Raw genomic sequence first — 19,290 nt, forward strand, 5'->3', positions numbered from 1 at the left:
AAATGCACTGAACGCCAGCCAGAACAATACACTGTAAACAACAGTTTCTGCAGGTGCTGGAAATACACAAAAAACACATAAAAAGTGCTGGAGGAACTCAGCAGGTCAGATAACATCTATGGAGGGAATAAACAGTCCAATATTTTGGGGCAAGTCCCTTCATCATGACTGGAAAGGAAAGAGGAAGAAGCCAGAATAAGAAGGTGGGGGAAAGAGGAGTACGAGTTGGCAGATGAGAGGTAAAACCAGTTGAGGGGGAGGGTGATGGGTGCAGGAGGAGGTGGGATGAACTGAGAAACCGGGAGGTGACAGGTGAAAAGGGTAAATGGCTGAAGAAGAGAGTGCACCCTGGAAGGAGGAGGTTCACCAGAGGGAGGTGATGAGCAGGTGATAGAAATGAGCAGTGCAAGGTAAGCGAACAATGAGGTTGGTAGCAGAGGACTGGAGATCTCCAGAGATAATAAGATTGATGATGGTGCAGGAGAACACCATGACCTTTTTCTCTGGTGTAAGAAAATGTGAACCAGTGCAATGTTCATAATAGTATTTACAATTTGACTTTCATTTTGTGGTGATGGAGGTTAAGTACAGCATCATGCTCATGCACCGTGCTAGTGAGAGATCTGTCAACTGCTAAATGCACAGTGATGATTCAGTAAATAACTACAAATTTAAAAACATTAATTTGTTCAAAATGCAATTTTCCTGATTCTTTAGATTCATAGTCATAGAAAAGCACAGCACTGAAACAGGCCCTTTGGCCCACCTAGACTGTTGCAAACTATTTAAACTGCCTAGTCCCATCGACTTGTACTGGGACCATGGCCCTCCATACCCCAACCATCCATGTACTGATCCAAACTTTGCACAAACTTTGAAATTGAGCCCGCATGCACCACTTGTACTCTCACAACCCTTAAGTGAAAAAGTTCCCCCTCAAGTTCCCTTTAAACTTTTCACCTTTCACTCTTAAACCATGACCTCTAGTTATAATTCCACCCAACCTGCTTGCATTTACCCTATCTATACCCCTCACAATTTTGTATTCCCAAATCTTTTACATTCCAAGGAATGAAATCCTAATTCTCAATCCTTCCCTATTAAATCAGGTTCTCCAGTCCCGGCAACATCCTTGTAAATTTTCTCTGTACTTTTTCAACCTTATGCACAACTTTCCTGTAGGTACTGTAGGTGACCAAAATAGTACACAGTTCTCCAAATTAGGCCTCACCAATGTGCTAATACTTAGCCGATAAAAAATTTAAAAGGCCTTAACTCATTAGCTACCATACTGCTTTCTGCTAGTGACTGTGAAAAATACATGAGTTCGTTAAAAAGTACAAATCTTATGAAACAACACGTACAATGTCCTGCCAAGGGGTTTCGGCCTGAAATGTCGACTGTGCTTTTTTCCATAGATGCTGCCTGGCCTGCTGAGTTCTTCCAGCATTATGTGTTTTGCTTGGATTTCCAGCATCTGCAGATTTTTCTCTTGAAATCTTATGAAAAGTATTATTTTTAAAAAAAAGTTGTTTCTAACAGTTAACAAAAAGCTTTCTTTATGACCCTATCTCCCTGAACGCCACTTTCAATGAATTACAGACCTGTATTCTCAGATCCCTTGGTTCCACTGTATTTCTCAGTGTCCTACCACTCATTGTGTAAGACCTACCCAGGTTGGTCCTACCGAAATACAACACCTCACACTTGTCTGCATTAAATTCCATCTGACATATTTCAGCCCATTTTTCCAGCTGGTCCAGATCCCACTGTCCACTACACCCTTGCAAATTTGCTGATCCCGTTAACTGCATTATCATCCACACTAAACAACAACAGATCCCTAGCAGTCAACTAGTCACAGACCCTCAGTCAGAGAGACAACTATCTACTACCATTCTCTAGGTTCTCCCATAAGGTTAATGCTAATCTAATTTCCTACCTCATCTTGAATCCAAAGCAACCAAATTTTTTTTAACCTCCCATGTTAGACCTTGTCAAATGCCTTACTACAGTCCACATAGACAACATCCACTTCTTAACCTTCATCAACATTCCTGGGAACTTCCTTTAAAATCTCTTTTAGATTGTTTAGACACAACCTAATACACACAAGCCAAGCTGACTATCTCCATCCAGTCCTCGTTTATCCAAATACTCATATATCCAGTCCCTTAGAATACCGTCCAATAATTTTTCCATTACTAATGTCATGATCACTGACCTATAATCTCCTGGTTTATTTTTAGAGCCCTTCTTAACAGCAGAACAATATTTGCTATCCTCCAATCCTCTGGTACTTCACTAGTTGCTAAGCATGATTTAAATACCTCTGCTAGGGCCCTTGCAATTTCTGCATTGCCTCCCACAAGGACTGAGGGAACACCTTGACAGGCCCTGGGGATTTATCCGCCCTATTTTGCCTCAAGACAGCAACAACCTCATCCTCTGTAATTTGTATAGGGTCCATGACCTCCCTGCTGCTTTGCCTCACTTCTGCTGACTTTGTGTCTGTCTCCCAAATAAATAAACATGCAAAAAATCCATACAAGACCTCACCCACCTCTTTTGGCTCCATGCATAGATTACCATTTTGATTTTACAGACAACTAATTTTGTTCCTTGCAATCCTTTTGCTCTTAATAGATCTGCAGAATCTCTTAGGATTCTCCTTCACCTTGTCTGCTAGGGCAATCTCATGCCTTCTTTTACCCTCCTGATTTATTTAAGTATTCGCTTGCATTTCTTATACTCCATAAGTACTTCATTGTTCCTTTCTGCCTATACCTGCGATGCACCTCCTTTCTTTCTCTCAACCAAGGTCTCAATATCTTGAAAACCAAAGTTCCCTACACCTGAAATCTTTACTTTTACTCTGACAGGCACATATAAGCTTGTACTCTCAGAATTTCACTTCTAAAGGCCTCCCACTTACCAAATACATCTTTGCCTGAAAACAGTCTGCCCCAATCCACACTTGCCAGATTCTTTCTCATCAAAATTGACCTTTCTTCAACTTAGAATCTCAACCCTCAAATCAAACCTATCTTTTTCCATATTATTTTACTAATAGAGGTGCCAATCTTATGTTCTTACTTTATGATACAATTTGAACCGCTGATGGTAATGAAATCTGCATATAAAATTTAGAAGACAATAATCAACGTTCGTTTGTGGGGAATAAATAATGAAAAACAGACAGAATAGATGTACAGATCTATTATGATCCTGTTGAATAACAATGTTGGTTTGCAATGATGAACAACATAAGCTTTATAAGAAGCAGAATAGGTATTTTGTTAATAAAAATCAACCAATGAGATTAAGTGATCATAGATATTCATAGCGAATATTAAAGAACTAAATAAGGTAGACCAGAAATTATTTAGTCTTTGGATAAACATAAATATATCATTAAGAAAAAAATAAATTGCAACTTAAACTTTTATGACTTGGCAGAAAATAATCATCTTTATTGAGACCAATACTAATTAATGACTAAAACAACATACTGAGAATTAAAATCATACTGTAAAATAATTTATAGCAGAATGAACTATCAAACAGTTATGTAACAATATGAGGAACAATAAATAGCTCAATACATTCTGATTAACCGTACTCCAATTTCTGAACAAAAATAAATTATTTAATAGTTCATCTACAGAATGTGCCCATAAAATGTAACCACACTGTGCCTAACTTACTGCATGACTTAGCAAAATTCCTCAATTTTATTTTGGAAATCTCCATTTGACAATCAATATTGCCAATTAAAAGATAATTACACTGTATTAATAACTATGATCTGACAAAACACCAAAATATCAAAGTCATAAAATAAACAACTTAACTTGAATTACTATACCTGACTGAATGAGGAGTATTAACACCTCAAGGCCAATCAGCAGAATACTGGGATCAGTACTGTAAGTCCACAACAAATTCAGGATCTGACTAAAATATACATACAGAAGGTTAGAAAATGGACACCAAATATATGTAATAAAAATATTTTTTGTTTTGTAAAGCGCAATTTCAAAAATGGGCCTCAAATGCATTTTGATATCTCTTTCATTAAATACAATCAAAACCTGGGTATCAAGATAACTGAAGACAGGACTAAGTCATTTGATTCCCAGAAGATGCAAGTTAACCAATTGCTTTCAACATCCATTGGCCTGGACAGATAAATAATAAGTTAGCCAGACATTCCATGTCTGCAAGGAAAATTGGAGTGGTTGGTCAAGTTGCTTTCTTGTTTGAACGTTTATCAATAAGGAAAACAAACTTGAATTTACACAGCACTTTTTAGGATATTGCAAAATGCTTTGGAGTCAATGAAGTGCAGCAACCATTGTTATGTAGAAATTGAAGTAATTAATATGCAGAAAGCAACCCTGTATAAACAGGAACACAATAATGGCCAGATCTTTTATTTCCTCACTAATGATGAGTGTAGCTAAATACCAATGTCACTTCCCTTGTCCATCTTTAAAACTGCACTTTGAGATTATTTTATTTTCAGCCAAGGAAATGATCAAATCTTTATTAAAAAAGGACATTTTAAAAATCCCATTCAAAATGCATTAATAGGCTTGGCTATAATAACTCTAAAGAAGAACATCAGACTGACATTCACCATCAACAAACAGCATCTTCCAAAATGTTCAGAAGGACATTAATGGTAAGTAAATACAATAATATATAATTGGAAATATTCTTCATAATCCAAGCAAAATCATACTAACAGCTTAGTCATCATTATTGATTTACAACTACACCAGTAAAACAGCAATTCAGATTCAAATCAGGAAGAGGCTTTAATTTGGCAATCAATCATTCTGACAAACAAGGAAATGCATATGTATGAAAGAAGAAGTTGCATATATTCAACAAACATAATACAGGTCCTCTCCAGTTTACAAATACCGACTTCTCCCCAGCTTATACATATTAGCGAGTATTTGGACACCATAAAATATGGCTTCACTGGTTACTGTGGAGCTGCAGGCATCTTCTACCACCTGAGAACATAGTTTGTGACCATATTTCCCACTTGCCAACTGCTTCAGTTATCAACAGCTTACAGGAACTGAACCCTGAAGTAACCTAGGGATGACATGGCTCAGGTCAGGTGAAATAGTTTTTATTTTTTTTTTAGGAAGAGCAACATAAAATTACCCAAAGATAGTCAAAGAAACAATCAACAATGAGGTTTATAATAAGTATAAATTGGGCAAATATCTGTGATGTGAATTAAACTAACAGATCAAAGAAAAACTGAATGAATCACTAAAAGTTAAAAAATCAATCTATGACAAAAATTAACGGAGAACAGAACAATCCATTAGCAAGAAACTGGCATGACCAAGCAAAAAATCTAGAACCTGGAAAGGAAGTGTCACAAAAGGTTGAATTGTTGTAATTTGCAGATCAGGAGATAAGGAACAACAGACTTTATTTTCTTACTGCGTTTGACAGAAAGCAGATTATAGTGGATCAATTTACTTCAATGACCACTGTGTAGCCATTAGAGAGTCATCATATTTGATTTCATGTTATATAATTTTCTGATTCAATCAGTCTAAAAAATCACAAAGTATCATTCAAAAAGAAACTGAAACCATAATGCTCGTACAAAATTAAAAACCCGCAACATACAGCAAACTTTTTTTTTACAATATGGTTATTAATTCCATCATGGAGTGTCATTTTACACATATGTTATCCTCTCATGTTATTAGAGAAAATACTTACTGGTGCACACCAAGAACATCCCAGTCCTTTCCCACATCTTGTGGTGCAACCAACTTGTTAATTGTGTCTGGGCAGAGCTGAGCCAGTTTACAGAATAAAGACCAACCTTTCTGATCAAAATAAAAATACATGTGGTGAAGCACATTGCCATAAAAATGTTAATATAGGTAATTTTTTATGCTCAGGTTGTTTTTTGCAGTATAATTCCAAACTTCTGTAGTATGATTTAAGTACATAAATCACAACATAATATGTCATTGGGAAACAAGAGAAAACTCCATAATGAAGTCATAGGGTAAAAGTGTTATAGAAACATAGAAAACCTACAGCACAATACAGGCCCTTCGGCCCACAAAGCTGTGCTGAACACGTCCTTACCTTAGAAATTACCTAGGGTTACCCACAGCCCTCTATTTTCATCAGCTCCATGTATCTGTCCAGGAGTCTCTTAAAAGACCCTATCATATCCACCTCCACCACTGTCGTGGGCAGCCCATTCCATGCACTCACCACTCTCTACGTAAAAAAACTTACCCCTGACACCTCCCTTTGTACCTACATCGAAGCACCTTAAAACTGTGCCCTCTCGTGCTAGCCATTTCGGCCCTGGGAAAAAGCCTCTGAATATCCACACGTTCAATGCCTCTCATCATCTTATACACCTCTATCAGGTCACCTCTCATCCTCCGTCCCTCCAAGGAAAAAAAGGCCAAAACAGCCCTTCAGTCAACTGTGCCCACGCTAACCATGCCCCTCTATATAAATCTCATTTATCAGCAATCAGTTTGCAGTTTTGTCTTGCTTGGATAATCAAAATGTTGAGAGGGTATCAGCCTCCTCCATCCCCCAAAGCAGTGCATTTTGGATTCCAACGATCTTTTTTTTCTTTTTCAATACTTTTATTAATTTTCTACATAGGAGAATACAGAGTTCAAGAAAAGAAATATATCAAATACATAATACTGAATTGCACATACAAACTCCTTACCCTATATTCATATAAATTGATTAATTCATAATATTGAAATATAGTAAATTTATTATATGGAAAAAAATCTAACCCACTACCAAGACTGAAGCTGATTAGTAAAGAAGAAAAAAGTATATTATTAGCCATCATCTGTGCTTTAACGGCAAATCAAAGGTTTTGAAAATAGTTCAAAAAAGGTCTCCACAATGTTTGAAAGTCTTGATTAGATTCAGAAATTGATCACCAAATCTTCTCTAAATTTAAACATGACATCACATCACGCAGCCATTGAATGTGAGTGGGCGGGACCGCACCTTTCCATTTAAGCAAGAACGCCCTCCTAGCCATAAGAGAAATAAAAGCCAAAATGTGCAAATCAGATCTCTCCAAAATCAAATAAAGCAGTCAAAGGATCAGGCTTAAAATTTACTTTAAAAAGTACCGAGAAGGTTTGAAATACTTCTTTCCAGTATTTCTCAAGACTCGGACATGTCCAAAACATATGAATGAGTGAAGCTCCTCCATTCACTCCATGAATGAGTGACCCATCTTCCGGATGAAAAAAAAATGGCCTTCCTTGGATCCCCTAGAAATCACTTTACCATGACCCTAAATATACCTGTATATATTATAGTCTGGTTTGGGAAAAAAAGTTCCTTACCGTCTATACCTTCATAATTTTGCAGACCTCTATTAGGATCTTTCTCACTTCCAACAAAATAAAGCCCAGTCTACCCAATCTCTCCTTGTAACTGAAACACTGGATTCCAGACAACATTGTAGTAAATCTCTGCATCCACTCCAGTGCAACCACAAACTATCTGTAGTGTAATGCCAAGAACATACTCTGGCTTAGCTATTGGTTTTATAAAGATCAATGTTCAAAATAAATTTATATCGAAGTACATACATGTTACTATATACAGCCCTAGGATTTATTTTCTTGTGGGCATACTCAATAAATTCATAATAGAATAATAATCATTATAGAATCAACGAAAGACCAGGTTTTCAGTGTGCAAAGACAACAAAATGTGCAAACACAAAAAGAAATAACATTAGTAAAAAAAATGAACAATGAATATTGAGAACATGACATGAAGCGCCCTTGAAAGTGAGCCCATAGATTGTAGCAACACACATCAAAGTTGCTGGTGAATGCAGCAGGCCAGGCAGCATCTATAGGAAGAGGTACAGTCGACGTTTCAGGCCAAGACCCTTCCTCAGAACTAACTGAAAAAGAAGAGCTAGTAAGAGATTTGAAAGTGGGAGGGGTGGGGGAGATCCAAAATGAAAGGAGAAGACAGGAGGGGGAGGGATGGAGCCAAGAGCTGGACAAGTGATTGGCAAAAGGGATATGTGAGGATCATGGGACAGGAGGCCCAGGGAGAAGGAAAAGGGGGAGGGGGGGAGAAAGCCCAGACGAGGGGCAAGGGGTATAGTGAGAGGGACAGAGGGAGAAAAAGCAGAGAGAGAAAATAAGAATGTGTGTATATAAATAAATAACGGATGGGGCACGAGGGAGAGGTGGAGCATTAGCAGAAGTTTGAGAAGTCAATGTTCCTGCCATCAGGTTGGAGGCTACCCAGACGGAATATAAGGCATTGTTTCTCCAACCTGAGTGTGGCTTCATCTTTACAGTAGAGGAGGCCGTGGATAGGCATATCAGAATGGGAATGGGACATGGAATTAAAATGTGTGGCCACTGGGAGATCCTGCTTTCTCTGGCGGATACAGCATAGGTGTTCAGCGAAACGATCTCCCAGTCTGCATCAGGTCTCGCCAATATATAGAAGGCCGCATCGGGAGCACCGGACACAGTATATCACCATGTATCCATAGATTGTAGTAATATTTCAGAAATGGGGAAAGTGAGGTTGAGTGAAGTTACCCCCTTTGGTTTAAGACCCTGATGGTTGAGGGGTAATTACTGTTCCTGAACCTTGTGGTGTGAGTCCTGAGGCTCCTGTACCTTCTTCCTGATGGAAACAGTGGGAAGAGAGCATGACCTGGGTGGTGGGGGTCCCTGATAATAACTGCTACTTCCCCATGACAACGCTCCATCCAGATATGCTCAATGGTGGGGAGGACTTCACCCGTGATGGACTGGGTCATATCCACTACTGTTTGTAAGATTCTCAGCTTAAGTGCATTGTTGATTCCATACCAGGCTGTGATGCAGCCAGTCAATATACTCTCCACCACACATCTACAGAAGCTAGTCAAGGTTTTAGATGTCTTGCCAATCTTCACAAGCTCTCCTAAGGAAGGAGAGGAGCTGCTGCACTTTCTTCGTAATTGCACTTACGTGCTGGGCTCACGACAAGCCCTCTGAAATGAAAACACTGAGGAAGTTAAAGTTGCTGACCCTCTCCACCTCTGATCCACCAATGAGGACTAGTTCTTCGATCTCCGGTTTCCTCCTCCTGAAGTTAATAATTAACTACTTGATCTTGCTGACACTGAGTGAGGTGGTTGTTGTGGCACCATTCATTCAGATTTTCAATCCAGTCAGGTGCTGATTCATCATCACCTTTGATTCAGCCAATGACAGCAGTGTCATCAGCAAAGTTAAGTATGGCATTGGAGCTGTGCTCAACCTCGCAATCATAAGTATAAAATGAATAGAGCAGAGGGCTAAGCACACAACCTTATGGTGCATCTGTGTTGATGGAGATTGAAGTGATATGGCTGCAAATCTTAAATGACTGGGGTCTGCAAGTGAAGAAATTGAGAATCCAATTGCACAAGAAGGTATTGAGGCCAAAGCCTTGAAGCTTATTGATTAGTTTTGAGGGCATGATAGTGTTGAAGGCTGAGCTGTAGTTGATAAAGAGCATCTTACCACATGTATCCTTGCTGTCTAGATGCTCCACGGTTGAGTGAAGAGCAAATAAAATGATACTTGCTGTGGACCTGTTGTGCCAGTAGGCAAATTGGAGCAGATCCAAATTGCTTCTCAGGCAGAAGTTGATATGTTTCATCACCAACCTCTCAAGGCACTTCACCACAGTGAATATAAGCCCTACTGAACAGTTCATGTTCTTAGGCACCAGAAAAATTGACGCCTGCTTGAAGCAGTAGGGTACCTCAGACTGACAAAGCAAGAGGTTAACAATATCAGCACATACTCCAGCCAGCTGGTCAGCTCTAGTCTTTACTACTCAGCCAGGTACTCCCTCTGGGCCAGATACCGTGGATTCACCATCCCGAAGGATGCTCTCGCTTCGGCCTGAGAGACTGAAATCACAGGGTCATCAAGGGCTATATGAGTTCATGACGGTTCCTCCATGCTTTGACAGCCAAAACAAGCATAAACGGTAGTGAGCTCATCTCGGAGCAAAGCCTTGGTGTCACCTGTGTTGCTTGGTTTCACATTGAAAGAGGTAATAGCCACTGCTGTTGAGCATCCTCCTCAATGACTCAAGTTTGGTCCGGAATTGCTACTTAACACATGAGATGGCTTTTCCGACATTGTACCAGGACATCTTGTATCTTACCAGGTCAATAGACCTGATTGCCATGATCCGGTCCCTCAACAGATTGCAGATCAATCAGGGCTTCTGGCTGGGAAAGACTCTAAATGATTTTGTGGGGATACACTTAATGATGACTGTTTTAATAATGTCTGTGACAACCATGGTGTAGTCAATCAGATCCTCTGATGGGTTCTTGAACAAAGCCCAGTCCACCAACTCGAAGCAATCATGTAGCTGCTTCCTCTGCCTACCACCACCACTTTGCTATCCTTATCTCTGCAGTCTTGTTCTTTAGTCTCTGCCTTAATGTAGGTAGGAGAAGGATGGCCCAGTGATCAGATTTCTCAAAATGCAGTCTAGGCATGGAACTGTAGGCATTCCTAATCATAGTGGTCGAGTGTGTTGGGATCCCTGGTGCTGCAGGTTATATGCTGATAATTGGGCAGAGATTTCTTCAAACAAGTCTGATTGAAGTCCTCAAATAAGACACAAAATGCGTTGGGATAGGTAGTTTCTTGTCTGGTGAGGATAGTATTCAATATTTCAAGTGCCTGGTTAACGTCAACTTTTGTGGTTATGTGGATTGCAGACACACTGCAGTTGTATAATTGTGGTATGTAAAGGCAGTAAGAACAAGTATTCTCAGCCACTTTAATGATAAGCATCAATATAAAACATGACTTAAAAGAGCATTCAGAATCTTAAAATTCTTCCAACTGCAGAGGAGCAAAAAGAATATTTTGGTAGGAGTGAATGCAAGCGCTAAGTTGTATCTCACCTGTATCAAGCATTTTGTGAAAGCAAAGATATTTGTAAAACAGTGTTAAATTAATAATAGTTTATTTAAATTAGTCAGATTTATTGATTATGCCTAGACTGCAGCTTAAGAGGTAGTGATGAACCACCTTCATGAACTGCTCTAGTCTTTCTGGTGATGATACTCCCACAATATTGCTCCAAGCAACACAATTTAGAGGGGGAAAAAAATCAGCCTTTGGAGTAAGTACAATTCAGATTTACTTTAATTATACTTTTTTTCCTCCAAAACTTAAATCAAAAGTATTAATGAAGACAGCTTTCCTTGAAATTTAGAAAGTAGAAGGGTAATTTGATCAAAGCCTTTAAGAACTTCAGTATTAGATGAAAACACTTTGTACCAGTTGGAAAGTCCAAGAAAGGATCAAAGATCCAAAAATTGCATGCACAAATCCAGGCAAGATTTTTACAAAGGACGGCAGTTTGGATTTTGATAGTTGCAAAGGATGCTCACTCAGTTGTTAATTTTAATTCAAGTCCATTATATTTTTGCCAAGGAAAAGAGGACAAACATAAACATACATAATGATTACACAGGACCCTCTAAATTAATGAAAGACAAATCATTTGAAAAATGGTCTATTTTTACCCCGAAAAAAATCAACTTCCCTTTTCTTCCCTAATTCTGCATGTTGAATAGGACCAACAAAATTCCTCAGGTGTTCACAATGAAATAAAAAAAATTAGACTGCAGGTTTTCTAATTTGGTTATGTAATATGTCACATGATACACTCTCTCGCAGAACTCCAAACGGGCTTTTAAGGTCCAAGTCGTTCAGGTAATGTGGCTACAAAATTTCAAGTATTCTCAGAATTAGTTGTTGTGATTATCAGTGCTAATAACCAATATAATTAAGTTCTGTAATAAGTAAAGACTACTTTGCTGACATAACATTCTATTATGAGATATGCTCGTGGAAAGTTCTCGGCCAAGCTTTCAAGAGTTGTTCAGTGAAAAGAGTTAAACAACATTTTCTACAGCGAGGTGCACAACTGACAAGCCAACATTATTTACATTACCTCATAAATTAACGTTACGCTCACAGAAAAAAAAACATTGATTCTTTAAAAAAGGAAAAATAGCAGAGATAATTTTAAAACTCACACATTAGCCCTGGATAGTGAACAAAATTAAAAGATGAATCATACACTAACACGCATCACTCCATTATACTTTTAAATGTCACACACCAAAAATATGCCATAATTTGAAATAAGATGTCGCAGCCTACCTGTTGAATACTGGGTACATCAACAAAGGATTCCAGAACGACCAACAGCGGCATATGTACGTTTTTATTTTCGAATAAACTTGAGGCTATTTAAAATATAAATAACGAGAGCGGGGCGTAACAACATGAATGAGCCGTGTCCGATAATTTTAAATTTATATAGAAATTCTCACACTATTTACCATTTTGTTCCGCGGTGAGATTAATAAAATCATCCAAAATCTGAAGTAAAGCATTCAATTGTTTTCCCTGTTCTATGTTTTGGAGTCGAACGACAAGTTTCTCCAACTTCTCTTCCAGTTGCTCCAAGTCCGCCATCGCCCGGCAAGGATCTCAATATCGCACGCCTCTCATGTTTGTACAAGGGCAAAACTATTCAAATATGCAGCAGCTTCGAAGATCAGAATCACTACTTCCGAATGGTCAGACTTAGAGCTTTCAGGCCTCAAGTCGCTGCCCAAAATTAAAACAGTTGTGTTACTAATTTCCGTCCCAGCTGGAGGGACTTTCCGACCGGAGGCTTCACCACTGACCCGCTGCGTTCCGCTTTCGCACTGCAGAGCCTACCAGACGCGGCCGTGGCCGTCGTTTTGTAAATGTGTCACAAGCAATAGCGAAACCCCACTTCATTTGTCTCCAAATCCAACATCAACATTGTTGTCGGGAAGTCCAAAGTTGACATCAAGGCAAGGCCATCAGACGCCAACGAGGAAAACAAAATCCACCACTCAGCGACGAAAGCAAAATTGGCAAATTACCAAAGACTGACGGCGACTTGTCGCCAGCGGCTGTGAGGAGTCCCTGAAAATGATATTGAACATGTTTCACTTCTTCTGCTGCGAATGTGTCACATTACTCCATAATTTACAGATATCAAAACAGATTACTTTGCTCATGTTAAAGCGTTATCTTCTCATTCGAAATGCTTTCTGTTTAATGTGGATGCATTTCCAAAGTTGCTTGCTCAATGGATTAATCGTTATTTAACCATATACTCATGTTCTACAGCACAAATGCACTTTGAAGGATGCTGCTATTCATAAGGTAGCGAAGACCGATCTGTCCTTTGAGAAATACTGTGAAGGCTTAACAATGTTTCAAGATCGGTTCTGTCGTTTCTTGTCCAAAGTGGTTATGCCCATGAAGCTTGGTCTGACCCACAGTTGTTTCAGATTTTCTTGCCACTAGGCTAACTTCTCTGTCAAGTCCATGTGGTAGATAGCTTGCAAAGCCAGTCTAAAATAAGTCACACAGGGACAAATTCCACTCTTCAGCTTAAAACGTGGTACCCAAGATGTTTGGACCTTCCTGACCAATTCCAGCTGTATCAGACACCAATGTTGATTTCACCAGTCTGAGTGAGACATGATAGATAGAATGGTCAGCTTGAAATAAGAAGTGCTGGGTACATTATTGTATGAAAAAGTGGATTTCACCATTAGGAATGGGTTATAAGGTGTAAAAGTGGAGAATTCTGGTGAATACAACAATGAATCACATCTCCAAGGCCATTGTTACATGCAAAATTGTTAAGGTAAAAGGGCACAAAAAAATTCATGAGGCATGATCTCCCATGCACAAACCCATGTTGACCATCCCTAATTAGTCTTTGCTTTTCCAAATGCAAGCAAATCCAGTCCCTCAGAACCTCTTCCAATAACTTTCCTGCCACTGATGTAAGTCATATTAGCCTTTAGATTCCTGGCTTGATCTTTCTATTCTTCTTAAATAAAGCCACGATATTAACCATATAACACTTACAGCACGGAAACAGGCCATCTCGGCCCTTCTAGTCCGTGCCGGATGCTTACTCTCACCAAGTCCCACCGACCTGCACTCAACCCATAACCCTCCATTCCTTTCCTGTCCATATATTGGGTATCCTCAAGACATTTTAAGCCCCAGTGGCACAGTAAGGTAGTAGTTAGTATAATGTTATCACAGTGCCAGACCTGGGTTCAATTCCCACCATTGCCGGTAGAGTTTGTACTTTCTCCCTGTGACCACATGGGTTTCCTCCAGGCCTTCTGGTTTTCTCCTGCGTTTCAAAGACTGAGGTTAACGATATCAGTAGGTTAATTGGTCAGATGGGTGTAACTGGGTGGCAAAGACTCATTGGGCTGAAAGGAACTGTTGCCATGCTGTAAATCTCTAAATATAAATCAATTCCCAATTGCTTCCTATATAACATCCAAAGTTTATCCAGCGTTATACATTTCAAGACTGCCGCCTCCTCCACAGGAAAGCTGATGTGTTCCAGGATATCACTGTCCCTTCCTGAGAACTCACTGGCTTCCATGTCCTTCTCCATAGTAAATATGAATAAGAAGTGTTCATTTAAGACAACATTGATTTCCTGTTGTTCCAGATAGACAGTCACACTGTTCCATAAAGGGACCTACTCTCTCAGTAGCTTCTCCTTTGCTCTTAAAAAAAAACTTGCAGGATATTTTAGGATTCTCCTTTATTTGTCTGCCGGGGATATTTCTTGGCCTCCTTTTGCTTTCCCAATTTCCTTCTTGAATATACTCCTAAATAATTTACACTCTACAAGGGATATAGACCATAACACCAGAAGATATAGGAGCAGAATTAGGCCATTTTGCCCCTCAAATCTGCTCCAATATTTCATTATGGCTGATTCATTTTTCCTCTCAGCCCCAGTATCCTGCCTTCCCCCCACCCCTGTATCCCTTCATGCCCTGACCAATCAAGAATCTATCAACCACTGCCTTGAATATACGTAAAGACTTGGCCTCCACAGTTGCCTGTGGAAACGCATTCCACGGATTCACTACTGTCTGGCATAGAAATTCCTCATCTCCATTATAAAAGATGCCCCTCTATGCTGAGGCTAAATCCTCTGGTCCCAGATACTCCCACGGGAAACATCCTCCCACATCCACTCTATCAAGGCCTTTCAACATTTGATAGCTTTCAATTAGGTCACCCCACATTTTTCTGAATTCCAATGAATACAGGCCCAGAACCAACAAATGGTTTTTGTGTGACAAGTCAATCAATCCTGGAACAATTTTCGTGAATTTCCTTTGATACTCTCCAGTTTCAGCACAACCTTTCGAAAATAAGGGGACTAAAATTAATCACAATACTACAAGTGATGCCTCACCAGTGCTATATAAAGTCTCAACATTACAAACTTGCTTTTATATTTTTGGTCCTCTTGAAAAGAATGCGAACGTCGCATTCACCTCCGTCATCACAGACTCAGCCTGCAAATTAACCTTTAGGGAATCTTGCACAAGGACTCTCAAATCCCTTTGCACCTCAGTTTTTTGTATTTTGTCTCCATTTAGAAAATAGTCAGCCCTTTCATTTCTTCTACCAAAGTGCATGACCATACACTTCCCAACACTGTATACCATCTGCCATTTCTTTTGTCATTCTCCTACTTCTGTAACTTCTCTGAAAACTATCATCTGTCATTGTATCGTCTGGAAACTTTGCAACAAAGCCATCAATTGCATTGTCGAAATCATTGACATAGAATGTAAAAAGAATTGGTTCCAACACAGACCCCTGTGGAACACCACTAGTCTCCAGCAGCCAAACAGGAAAGGCTCCCTTATTTCCACTCTTTGCGTCCTGCCAATCAGCCACTGGTTTATCCATGCTAGAATCTTTCCTGTAAAACCAAGGGCTTGCAGCTTGTTAAGCAGCTTCCTATGCGGCACCTTGTCAAAGGCCTTCTGAAAATCCAAGTACACAACATCAACCCAATCTCCTTTGTCTATCCCGCTTGTTATTTGTTCAAAGAATTCCAATAGATTTGTCAGGCAAGATTTTCCATTGAGGAAACCATGCTGACTACAGCCTGTTTTATCCAAGTGCCCCCAAACCATATCCTTAACAATTGTCTCCAACATCTTCCCAACCACTGAAGTCAGAATAACTGCCCTATAGTTTCCTTTCTTCTGACTCTCTCTCTTCTTGAAGAGTTGAGTGACATCTGTAATTTTCCAGTCTTCCAGAATCGTGTGATTCTTGAAAGATCATTACGAATGCCTCAACAAATTGGAAGAATGGGTAAAAAAGTGGCAGATGGAACACACTTTTGGGAAATGTATGATACTGCATTTTGGTAAAAGGAACAATAATGTAGACTATTATCTAAAAGGGGAGAAAATTCAAACATCAGAAGTCCAAAGGGACTTGGGAGTCCTTGTGAAAGACTCCCACAAGATTAATTCACAGGTTGAATCTATGGTAAAGAAAGTAAATGCAAGGTTGACATTTATTTCAAGAATAGAATATAAAAGCAAAGAGATAATGCTGAAGCTTTATAAAACACGAATCAGGCTGCACTCAGAGTATTGTCAACAGTTTTGGAGTATTATCAACAGTTTTGGGCCCCTTATCTCAGAAAGGATTTATTGTCATTCGAGAAAGTCCAGAGGTGGTTAATGAGGATGCTTCCAGGAAAGAAAGGGTTAGCATATGAAGAGCATTTGGCAGCTTTGGGCCTGTACTCTCTGGAATTTAGAAGAATGCATAGGGATCTTATTGAATCTATTGAATTTTGAAAAGACTAGATGAGGTGGATGTGGAGAGGATGTTTTCTCTGGTGGGTATTCAGAACTAGAGGGCATGCCTCAAAATTGAGGGGGCGACCTTTTAGAACAGAAGCAAGGAGGCATTCTTTTTTTAAGCCGAAGAATGGTGAATCTGTGGAATGCTCTGCCACAGACTATAGTGGAGGGCAAGTCTGTGGGTATATTTAACGCAGAAGTTGAAAGATCCCTGATTGGTTGGGGCATCAAGGGATATGGTGAGAGGGCAGGTGTATGGGGTTGAATGGGATCCAGGATCAGCCATGATGAGATGGTGGGGCACTCAATGGGTTGACTGGCTGAATTCTTATTGTCTTATATCCTGGAACAGAATTTCCAGTGATGCCATCCCTCAGTCATTTTTCCATAATAGTTATCATCACAATCCAATGTGTTGATGCATGCTCTGCATTCATCAGCTTTACCTGCAAATCTTTCTGCATTAATGTACCTGCAGCTTAGCCCACCGGATCTTCCAGACTCTCTGTCCTGCCCCTTCTTGTCCTGTTTACTGGACTTGCTTACTCTAACCTCAAAATATGCTTCAACCTTTTAACTGCCACACCACTGCTTTGGGTCCCAACTCCTGCCTCAAACATTTGAAAGAGCTGCTCCCTGTAATGTGGATTCCCCCCATGCGGAAGCATATGGGTATAATCTTCGTCATTCAACAATCCTGGAAGAAATACAAGGAGCAACATTGATCACTGTACAATGATTGTTGATTACATAATCGTAAATTGAGAGGGACTGAGGAGCCCATTTCACAAAAAAATCTGGATGTCCACAAAACTTATCTGCATTGTTACAAAGATCACTCCTTAGTAATAATGATCAGAGAGGCACAGAGAGAAGCTGTGATTACCGACAAGTCCCTTTATTGTCTAAACTGACAAGCATGTGCATACATACACTAAGTACCTGTGTGCTAATCTTTGAAGTTGTTGCTATTTTTGCTTTCAAAACATATTTTATATTCATTCCTCATCAGTCCAAATGCTGCATTTCAGTGTGTTTGACTGTGGATCATCTTACTGACATATGACACCTTCTTATTGGCTCTGGGCCAAGCTAGCATCTCTTTATTGCTCTCATTGCAAGTGACAACTGGTAATTTTATGGCTCTTTGTTCTAAATCAGTTACCCTACCAAACCAGTAACCAGCTCGAATCACTCAGGGCAGGGCAGACACCAACCCCACCAAGTCAAGTCAAGTCACTTTTTATTGTCATTTCGACCATAACTGCTGGTACAGTACACAGTAAAAATGAAACAATGTTTTTCAGGACCATGGTGCTACATGAAACAATACAAAAACTACACTAGACTACAGACCTACCCAGGACTGCATAAAGTGCACAAAACACTGCAGGCATTACAATAAATAATAAACAAGACAATAGGCACAGTCAAGGGCAGTAGGTTGGTGCCAGTCCGGGCTCTGGGTATTGAGGAGTCTGATGGCTTGGGGGAAGAAACTGTTACATAGTCTGGTCGTGAGAGCCCAAATGCTTCGGTACCTTTTGCCAGATGGCAGGAGGGAGAAGAGTTTGTATGAGGGGTGCCTGGGGTCCTTCATAATGCTGTTTGCTTTGTGGATGCAGCATGTGGTGTGAATGTCTGTAATGGCGGGAAGAGAGACCCCGATGATCTTCTCAGCTGACCTCACTATCCGCTGCAGGGTCTTGCGATCCGAGATGGTGCAATTTCTGAACCAGACAGTGATGCAGCTGCTCAGGATGCTCTCAATACAACCTCTGTAGAATGTGGTGAGAATTGGGGCTGAGAGATGCACTTTTCTTAGCCTTTGCAGGAAGTAGAGACGCCGCTCTACTAGAGAATAAAAGATAGTTATTTAAAAACAATACTGAAATAAAAACAGGACGCTGGAAATAATCAGCATTCAGACGACATTTGGGGAGTGAGAAGCAGACTTACCGCTAATGTTTCAGTGACCTGATCACTTTGGTTGTGAAAAGCTAAGCATTTCTGTTCCAAAATTTCAATGCAGGGAATTCTCTGGGCAGTGTTTGAGGTCCAACTACAACTACTTCACTAAGAGCCACCCTCCATTTTATAATTTGACTCAGGCAGTACCTTGATGACTTGCTTCTATTCCAAATCTGGTGTTCTAGAGTGGCTGATGAGGCCAATAATAGAACCATAAGCATTTACAGCAGAAACCAGCTGACAGGCAGTTGGTTTGTTTGTGAAATCTTGCGCATTTTCCACTTTCACATTAGACTTTCATCTACCCTTGCACAAACATGAGATTCTCAGTGGCATCTTGAATGCTTTTCCACTGTGAACAGCCATGGGCCAGCTTCCCAGAACTTCATAGGCATGTTGCATTTCTCCAAAGAGGATTGTGTGTGTGTGTGTGTAGACAGAGAGGGAGAGAAAGAAAAAAGGTCATCAGTTCACTGACTTTAATGAGAACCATTGCAGAATTTGAAGGAAAA

The 19,290-nt window shown here is 39.9% G+C and overlaps 1 protein-coding gene across 3 annotated transcripts in view; it reads right to left on the minus strand.

Annotated features, from left to right (window-relative positions):
- lrrk2 (leucine-rich repeat kinase 2) overlaps positions 1–12,960 on the minus strand; it is a 138,751-nt gene extending 125,791 nt beyond the window's left edge. For 2 of the 3 annotated variants that reach the window (XM_072241031.1, XM_072241030.1), the window contains exons 1-4: positions 12,440–12,958; positions 12,258–12,343; positions 5,761–5,870; positions 3,869–3,957 (exon numbers count right to left, since the gene is read on the minus strand). In XM_072241031.1, coding sequence (XP_072097132.1) covers positions 3,869–3,957; positions 5,761–5,870; positions 12,258–12,343; positions 12,440–12,575 — 421 coding nt within the window. In that variant the 5' untranslated portion in view covers positions 12,576–12,958. Of the gene's footprint in view, positions 1–3,868; positions 3,958–5,760; positions 5,871–12,257; positions 12,344–12,439 lie in introns of all 3 variants that reach the window. The other variant, XM_072241032.1, reaches the window with a different exon arrangement.
- Positions 12,961–19,290: the final 6,330 nt, after the last annotated feature.

Source organism: Mobula birostris, chromosome 23, assembly GCF_030028105.1.
Source record: "Mobula birostris isolate sMobBir1 chromosome 23, sMobBir1.hap1, whole genome shotgun sequence".
Taxonomy (NCBI): Eukaryota; Metazoa; Chordata; class Chondrichthyes; order Myliobatiformes; family Myliobatidae; genus Mobula; species Mobula birostris.